We start from the raw sequence: 8,086 nt of genomic DNA, 5'->3' as shown, positions 1-8,086 counted from the left end.
AAAAAATTTAAAAAGAAAAAAGAAAAAGGTGTGTGGGGGGGAGATGCGGGAAAGGAGGGTCGGAAGGTCGGGAAAGGGAACCAAAAGGAAATAATAATTTTGTATAAAAAGGATATTCGTAATGTGTATAATTTATTAGAAGCTTCTTAGGAACTATATTTAAGCCAAATATCTACATAAGTTACAACAGGAAAAGGCGGCGTGCGCAAATAACAAACTGCCAGAGGATTTACGACGGGGCGATCAGTGTCCATAAAAAAGGTGGGGGTTGGTTTGGTTGATTGTATTTTTTTTTTCTTTTTACAACAAAATATACAGGCTACTAAAAACTATGGGTTTAGTCCAACTTTTGACAGCATTATACAGCTACAGGTTCACATCAAACGTAAGAAGGAAAATAAAAGCCAAGCCTTTGATGACTCCACGTCTCCATCCGCTGGCCCTGGCGGCGGGGCTGGGAGAGGAGACCGGGGGAGGGGGGGAAGCTGCTTCTTGTGTCTGGGTGACGCGAATGCGTTGGGTTTGGTTTTTTTTTGGGGAAAACCACCCCATCCCCCAAAATCTCTATATTTACATGCAAGTCCTAGACGCTGGCAAAGTGTACATCTGAAATCCAAGCCTTCGGACCATGCCTAACGTCGGTCCCCTTTCTGCAGACTGCTCCGTGGTTATTAGTCAGATTATTATTTTTTTTTAACACCCCATACAACAACCTTGGGAAAAAAAAAAAAAAAGAAAAAAGAAAGACCCAATACCATCAAGAGTGACAAGAAAACCGAACAAAAAAATAAAGTCTTTCTCTCTCTTAGAGGTTCTCAGAGAACCACTCAGTAAAACGGGAGGAAGGGGCAGGGAGCATTAGAAAAAAAAACCAAAAAAAAAAAAAGAAAAAAAAAGAAAAGAAATTTAAAAAAAAAAAAAGGAAAAGAAAAACACCCAGTAGTTTGTACAGGACAGAGATTTGTGTAACTGGGAAAATCTGCGCTTTTTTTTTTTTCTTTTTCCCTTTTTTTTTCTTTTGCTTTGTTTAATCCTTTCACCAGGTCCTACCGTATAGCAAGGTGGAGCAAGACATGGCAGTGCCATAGTCAGAAGTAGAAGAGTTTAGGTGAGACAAACTGGAGACTTGGCTCTGCAGAGAGGAAGGGCTGGCCGAGTGCTGTCCCATGTCTGGAGACTGCCCCGCACTGTTTGTCTGGTGGCTCTGATGCTGTCCGAGGCTGTTGCCATTGGTAGCCACCGTGATCGTTGTAGCTGCCTGCTGCTGATGGCTCTGGATAGCTGCTGTGGGTGTGTTGGAGCCTGCTTGGCAGGGCTTGCCATCCTTTACAAGCACTGGCACAGCCACCCTTCTGGGAGACTGCTGCTGCTGGCAAGAGCCGTTCTCCTGTTGCATCTGCTGCTGCGCAGCCTTGTCTTTGGCCTGACGTTTCATCTTGTAGCGGTGGTTTTGGAACCAGATTTTGACCTGAGTCGGGGTGAGATGTATCATGCTGGCTAAATGTTCCCTCTCCGGGGCGGAGAGGTATTTCTGCTGCTTGAAACGTCTCTCCAGCTCATAAACCTGGGCCTGGGAAAAAAGGACCCTCCGTTTCCTCCGCGGTGTGCTCTGGAGCGGGGCCATGCTCTTGCTCACGTCTCCCAGAGAGCCGAGGCTGCCCATGCCGCCCATGTTCATGCCCGAGGACGGCGCCATGAAGCGGGAGACTGCAAGGGAGAAGGCGGCACGGTTTAGGCGGCTCGGCTCGGCCCGAGCGGGGCTCCGCGCTGGCGCGGCTCCCGCCGCCGCTCTCCCCCGGCGGTACCCCTCAGCCCCCGGCAGCCCAGCCCCGGCCGGGGCCTCGGGGCGCCCCCGCTCCCGAACAACGACCCGACTCGCGTCCCCAAGGGAGAGCGGCGGGCACCGGGACCCCTTCTAGCCCGGGACCAGTCCCGGTGAATAAAGACGACCGCTCGTCCCTCGCCCTGCCCGGGGGGGTGACACCCGAGCAAGTACCTGATGTGACAGCGCGCCGAGAGCGGACGGGGCCAGGGGCTCCGCCGGCGCCAGCCGGGGCGGACTCGCCCGCTGCCCCCCCGCGCTTCCCGGGACGCGGTTCCTGCGGCTCCGGCTTTCCCCCCCTCCCTTGCCCGCCCGGTGCCGAGCGGCGCGCAGGCGGACGAGTACCTCCGCCGCCCTTCGGAGCTGCCGGGCCGCGCCGCTACAGCCCCGCTGGACGGCGAACCCCGGGCTCCCGCTGCCCGCCGCCGCGGGGCTTCCCACCCCGTTCCCCCGGCAAAAGCAGCCCCGCGAGGCTGACACGAAACCAGCCGGGGGAGGAGGGACCGGGCACGATCCTCGGGCAGGAGGAGGAATTGGGGGGCGGAGGGGATGGGGGGGCGACTGGGATTGGGACCGACTTTTGCCCTGGCGCGGAGCCCCCGGCGCCCGTTGCCCGCGGTGCGGCGGGGCAGGTGCACGGCCACCCCCCGCCGGCCCCCCAGCCCCGGTGTGACTTACTTGAGGAGAAGCGGGGGTCCGGGTTGGTGCCGTACCATCCTGTCGCAGAAGCGCTGTTCCGCATGGTGTCCTGGTAAGGCGGGAGTTCGCTCATGTTGCCCAGGTTCCCATTGCAGTAGCCCCCCATCGTAGCATGGGAGAGCTGGGGGACCCCTGCCGCTGTCATATGGTAGGCGGCAGTCACTGTTCCGTTGTGGCCCATGGGGTGCTGCTGCATGGCCGGTTGAGAAACCTGAGACTGTCTGTAGGCTGACAAGGGAGCCCCCAAGTTACTGCCCTCCATGCCCACTTTCTTGTAGCTTTCCTCCAAAGGACTCAAGATGTCAGACACTGAGAAAGGAGTCGTATGCTTTGGGCTCATCGACATGATTCGGCGGCTGGGGAAAAAAAAAAAAAAAAAAAAAAAAAAGGAAGGGGAGGCAAATCTTTTTTTTTTTTTTTTTTTTTTTTTGCCAAATATTCTGGTGTTGCCTTAACGCCGATCTTGTTGGATGTACACGTAACCGAGTGGACGAAGTCCGCCTTAATTGGATTGAGTGGAGGCTCAGGGCTGCCTTTCGTTTGTTTTAGCCAGACGCCAGGTTTTAGGCTGCCACCAGAGGCGGGGCATAGGCACTAAAGCAACAAGACAATAGAAGCCTACATCTTGCCCAAGATAATTAGCTTACATGCTGATGACAAGGTAAACACCTTTAAGTTTTACTTGTCAGGATTTTTTTTCTAATGTCTTAAAAAAAAAAAAGAGAGAGAGAGAGAAAGCGGGAGAGAGAGGGAAAGAGAGAGAGACCCCGTGAGCACAACTCATTTTATTTTTCTCGGGGGTGGCAATATCGTGGATGGGAAATGGAAGGCAAGACGAAAAGACCCCCATTTGACTGGGTGAAAGGATTTAAAATCAGCTCCCGGGTGGCAAGGCTGTCAGGCCAGCCTTTGTGAGAGCTGGGGAGACGGAACTGAATGCCGGTGTGCAAAAGGACTGAGTCCCTCCTCTCCCCCCACTAAGTTTGGGCTGGAAGGAGCCCCGCTGCCGTGAGGGCAGCTCTGCGTTTCGCTCTGGGCCACCGCTCCCAGCGCTCCGCACTCCCCGCACCGGCTTGTCAGGAACTCCGGCCGGCTGGTGGCTGAACAGCACTTGGGATTTAACATCTCGGGAACCTTCTCTGTGTCTGCTAAGACCCCCTAGTGTGAGACCCCCAGTGCGAGGGGTCGTTTGTCTCCCTAAAATCATAAGTTCCGTTCACCAAGGGCTTTTTTCCTTTTTTTTCCCCCCTCTTTTAATTTTTTTTTTTTTAAATAAACCTTAGGGGGAGGTGGAAGATTCAAGTTTGCAAAAACAAGCAGTAATCCAGAATTTTAATTGCCTAGGGTGAGGGGCTGCTGGAAAATAGGTTAGCGCAAAATGTCGCTCGTTATTCTCAAAGACTGTCACAGGCTGTCACGGTCCCTCTGAACCTGAAGAGCTGCTTTCTAAGGTTATTTATACAGCACGGGAGCTGGATGGAGAAGACCTCTCAGGTCATCTGCTACACCACCTTGCCAATGAATTCCCCGCAGTTTCGAATAAACTGCAATTTCTGGCACTTTCGGATCTGTTCCCGGATCCGGTGTGAAAACAAAAGCCAGCCCATTCACAGCCACACACACGTAGATGCAGCCAGCAGCTAATGTCACTCGGGTCTTTGAAGAAATCTCCCAAGTTGTCCAGTGACTCCAAAGCTTATATTTCGGGGTGTTCCTGGGCGGAAGAGAGAAACCTCCCCCGAGTGTCTCACAGCCGGGCCTATGGCCCTGGCAAACCCAATTTAATACAGCGATTACCTGAATATTAAGAAAATTACAGCGAAGGTACAGTTAACCCAGTGACTTTGAAGTGTCAAGTAACTATTTAGTAATTGCACTTGTAAATATGTTTGTGCTCGGCTGGTTCGTGCTTAAAAATGCAAAAGTGCACTTGCTACCCGGGAATAACTAAATATCTTTGTCTAAAGTGGCAGCATAAATAGCCGGTCGCTTTGTGACTGTGCTTGATATTAGTACATAAGGATCATTTTGCTTCAATTGGGAGGCTCTCATTCACTAGGCAAGAAACCGTTTAGGAGAAAGTAGGTTCCCGTATGAGAGTTAACATCCTTCAAGTGTAAGCCTCAGCCTTGATTACACTTTAGAGCTCTGCAAGAGGTGAGCTTTTCCACACAAATATAATCGGGGGAACTTTCCTTCAATCAGGCCTCCAGCTCTCCTACATCATCTCAGCTGTCTCTTTCGGCACCAGCTCCCTCAAGGCTGAATACCCCGAAGTGGGCTGCTTGTGAGTCTGCTGGGTCACCAAAGGCAGGGAAGGGCGACTTGGGGCTAGAAAGGCGGCTGCTTTTACGGTTTTTTTTTTCTCCCCCCCCCCCCCCCCCCTTTTCTTTCCAGATCTTTAGATCTTGTCTTTCCAGATCTCTGGAACATTTTTCTCCCCCCACCCGACCTCCCCCCCTTTTTTTTTCCGCCCCTTTCTGCGTGTTTTTCAGTACGGTCTTTGGTTTTGTTCGTACAGAGAGAGCGACACTCGACCTTGGCTTGGCAGTTTGTTGTGTTTTGCTTGTTTTTTGGCGTGTCCGTCCTCCCGTCCTCCCCCACTCTCTTCCCCCCCCCCCCCCCCCGATTTCTCAGACACATCAGATCCGTGCCTGTTTTATTAGCCTTAAAAAGGAGGGGGGGGTGTGGGGGAACCCAACCAAACCAACAACCCAACCAAAAAAAAAAACCCCCAAACCGACCCAAAACCCCCAGGATCCGCCGAAATGACGCTGCAGGTCGTCTCAAATCAAGAGACGAACGACAGGGACTGACCGTGCAATTTGTGGGACAGGACCAGCGACACCGTCTCTCTCCAGGGAGTGCGAGGTGGGGCAGCTGGGGAGGCCCCAGCGTCAGCTCCGGCGGCGGGCGCGGCGGGGAGCGGGGCCGGACGAGTCTCCCCGCCGCCCGCCCTGCACCTTCCCGGGGGCGCCGCCGGAACGACCCCTTTCACCGCCGGCTGCGACTGGGCGAGCTTATTTATCCCTCCCGCTCGAAGGAGCGCAGGTTAAATCGCCCCCGAAACATCGCTCAGTTGTATTAACCCGAGCGAGTGGACCCTTGACTCTGAGCCGGATCGCGTAAAGGGAAGTTAGTGCCAGAGTTCATTCCCCTTTCGCTGGGGAGCGGGTCTCAACTCTTCCTACGTCTGGCTGCTTCTTTAGAAATACACCGACGCGCGCACAGGCACAGCTACACCCCGCAAGGTCCCGACAGCACTTTTTAGCCCCTCTAGATCGACCTAGTGCAAGGGAAGCAGGACAGCCTCGGCTCCTTCTTTCCCGCCCCAAATAAACTATAACGGGGAGAGTCAAACCGCGGACAAGTGGCGAGAAAGCTTCTTCGATGCTGCCCTGTCCCGTGCGCTCACCCATCACTTTCAAACCCTCCACCCAAGTTTCCTCTGCCAGAGCTGGCTCCCCGCAGCCCCCGGGAAGGGTGGCCGCCCCGGTAGGGTCCTGCCTAGGCTGCCTCTAGTGATGTGTTCGTTTACCTGGTGATGCTGCTTAGTAAAACGCTCGAGTTAAAAGGAAATGCTAAGGAGGATAGCAGGGAAGATGAGATGCGTTTTGCCTGGTGGAAGCATTTTCATGAGAAAGGCACGGTCTTCACCCCGTGTTTGCAGAATGCGGCTACACGGACGTCCCTTCAATAGCTTCTGACCCCACACAATCCGTTTGATAACACTCGAGAGGTGGAAGAATGTGAGACTTTGTCAATCAAACGGTGCCAATCCCAATGGAAACTGTGCCACCAAGACCGCAGCGCGTTTCCTCGTCAACTGGATTGCGGGGGCTGGGAACTCAAGGATCAGCTTTTGAAAGTGCGCACAAGGCTCTCCAAAGACAACAATGTCTTTTTCATACGAGCTGCTGTGCCTCCCCAAGGGGAATCAAATGTGCTCGGCCAGCCCGAGCACATTTGAAGGGCTTAAGGCTCTGCCTTGCCACCCATTTAGCCGGGCAGGACACGCGGAGTGGCATTTCTGCCTGGTCCGGCGCCTAGCTCGGCTCCTTGCCCCAAATTGCTTTCCCCCTCCTTTAGATACTTCGAGCTCTCGCGGTGGCTCCGCGCCGTTCCTCCGCAAAAGGAACCCACGTAGGAGCGCGGCCCCGATTCATCTTAAGCATGTGCTTATGTGTGAGCGGCCGGCTGGGCTGGCTGAAACCCTCGGGGCACCTAGGCTCGGCGGGGAGAGGGGAAGGGTCGCACGCAACCCGCAGGCAAATCCTTTCTCAACCAGAAAGACACTTTCCAGGCTCAACTTTTTGATACAAAGAAACGCGGCGCTCCCCGTGGGCCGGCTCCCGGGTGCGTGCCTGGCTAAGCCGAGACACCCCCTCCCCATCCTGCCGGCCCAGCTCTCAGTCCCGGAGGGGCGGCCCTGTCCGCAGCCCTGCCCGCAGCCGCCCTGCCGTGGGAGCGGGGCTCGGCGGGCTCTGCGGCGGGGCCAGCCGCTCCTGGAGGAGTCCGAGTTGAAGGGGGCAAGAGCAGAGCTGGGACGGGACTCCTTCTTCTCTCCTGGGCGTCATCACAACCCTAATGCACCCACAGGGAGATTTAAATTGCCCCCAAAAAGGGAAAGGAGAGCGATACCCCTCACCGCCGAGACAGCTCCCCGTAACTCTCCCCTCTCGACTCAGCGAGCTCATAAAAACTTCACCACTGCTTTCTTCTGTATGTCGGTGTGATACACCACCCCCCGACCCTCAAGCTCCCCCCCCCCTCCACTCCCTCTTCCCATACCCCAAAATGACAGATATGCCCAGCACACCATGCCCAGAGCTCACGGCGGGAGGGAACGCAGCGGAGGTTTCCGCAGTGACCGAGTAGGGCGGACCTGCGTCGCTGTCACCGCCGGGAGCGGGCAGGGCGCTGGGAGCCGCTCCCTGCCTGGAAAGCACATGCTTTGGGTGTGTAGGGCAGGAGTCCTACCACGGCACAGTTCCCGCAAGTGCTCCCTAGACACGGGGCGGTCGGGGCGAAAAAACTCTTGCTGTGGCTCATGGGGACCATTCCCTTCCGTGGGACGCCCCCTCCCTTTCCCTGTGGCTCATGGGGACCATTGCCCGCCGTGGGAACCACCCCACTCCCCCACCCCCCTTTTCCCTGCCTATCTCGTTACAGTGGGAGAAACACCGCACTACACCGGTCTAAGTCTCTTCCCCTGGTCCCCTGGCGTGGGAATCTAAGGAAACAAGTGAAACCGCCAAAGGCTAAAGCGAAAATCCTCACCCCTCCGCAGCGCACGCACAGTTGCTCCTCCAGCTGCCCAGGGCGTGGAGCATCTCGCATCTGGGATTTCTCGGGGCACCTTCGCCACCCGATCCCCGAGGCCCGACTCGCAAGGCTCTGTGCGAGGGGAGAGCTGCCTCCACGCAGCTCTTTACCTCCTTCCCTAATTCCTGGCGGACGGCTGAGCCTTCCTGCCCTAATCCTCCGACACCCCCCACCCCCCCCACCCCCCCTCCCCCCGGCTTTTCCTTTTGCAGGGCCGTTCCCGGACAAGAGGGCCAGGGT

At 55.6% G+C, this 8,086-nt stretch overlaps 1 protein-coding gene across 1 annotated transcript; it reads right to left on the bottom strand.

The window, feature by feature from the left end:
* Nucleotides 1–1,016: 1,016 nt before the first annotated feature.
* On the bottom strand, nt 1,017–7,854 carry NKX2-1 (NK2 homeobox 1; the record flags this gene model as incomplete). The annotated part of the gene is made up of 3 exons (XM_084263481.1): nt 1,017–1,707; nt 2,501–2,877; nt 7,802–7,854. The coding sequence occupies 3 exons, from the start codon at nt 7,852–7,854 to the stop codon at nt 1,037–1,039; spliced, it is 1,101 nt and encodes a 366-aa protein (XP_084119607.1). The 3' UTR covers nt 1,017–1,036.
* Between the last annotated feature and the right edge of the window lie 232 nt (nt 7,855–8,086).

Source organism: Gallinula chloropus, assembly GCF_964237585.1.
Source record: "Gallinula chloropus genome assembly, chromosome: 4".
NCBI classification, from domain to species: Eukaryota; Metazoa; Chordata; class Aves; order Gruiformes; family Rallidae; genus Gallinula; species Gallinula chloropus.
Note: the sequence above shows the minus strand (reverse complement) of the source record. Positions and strands in the feature narration are given on the sequence as shown.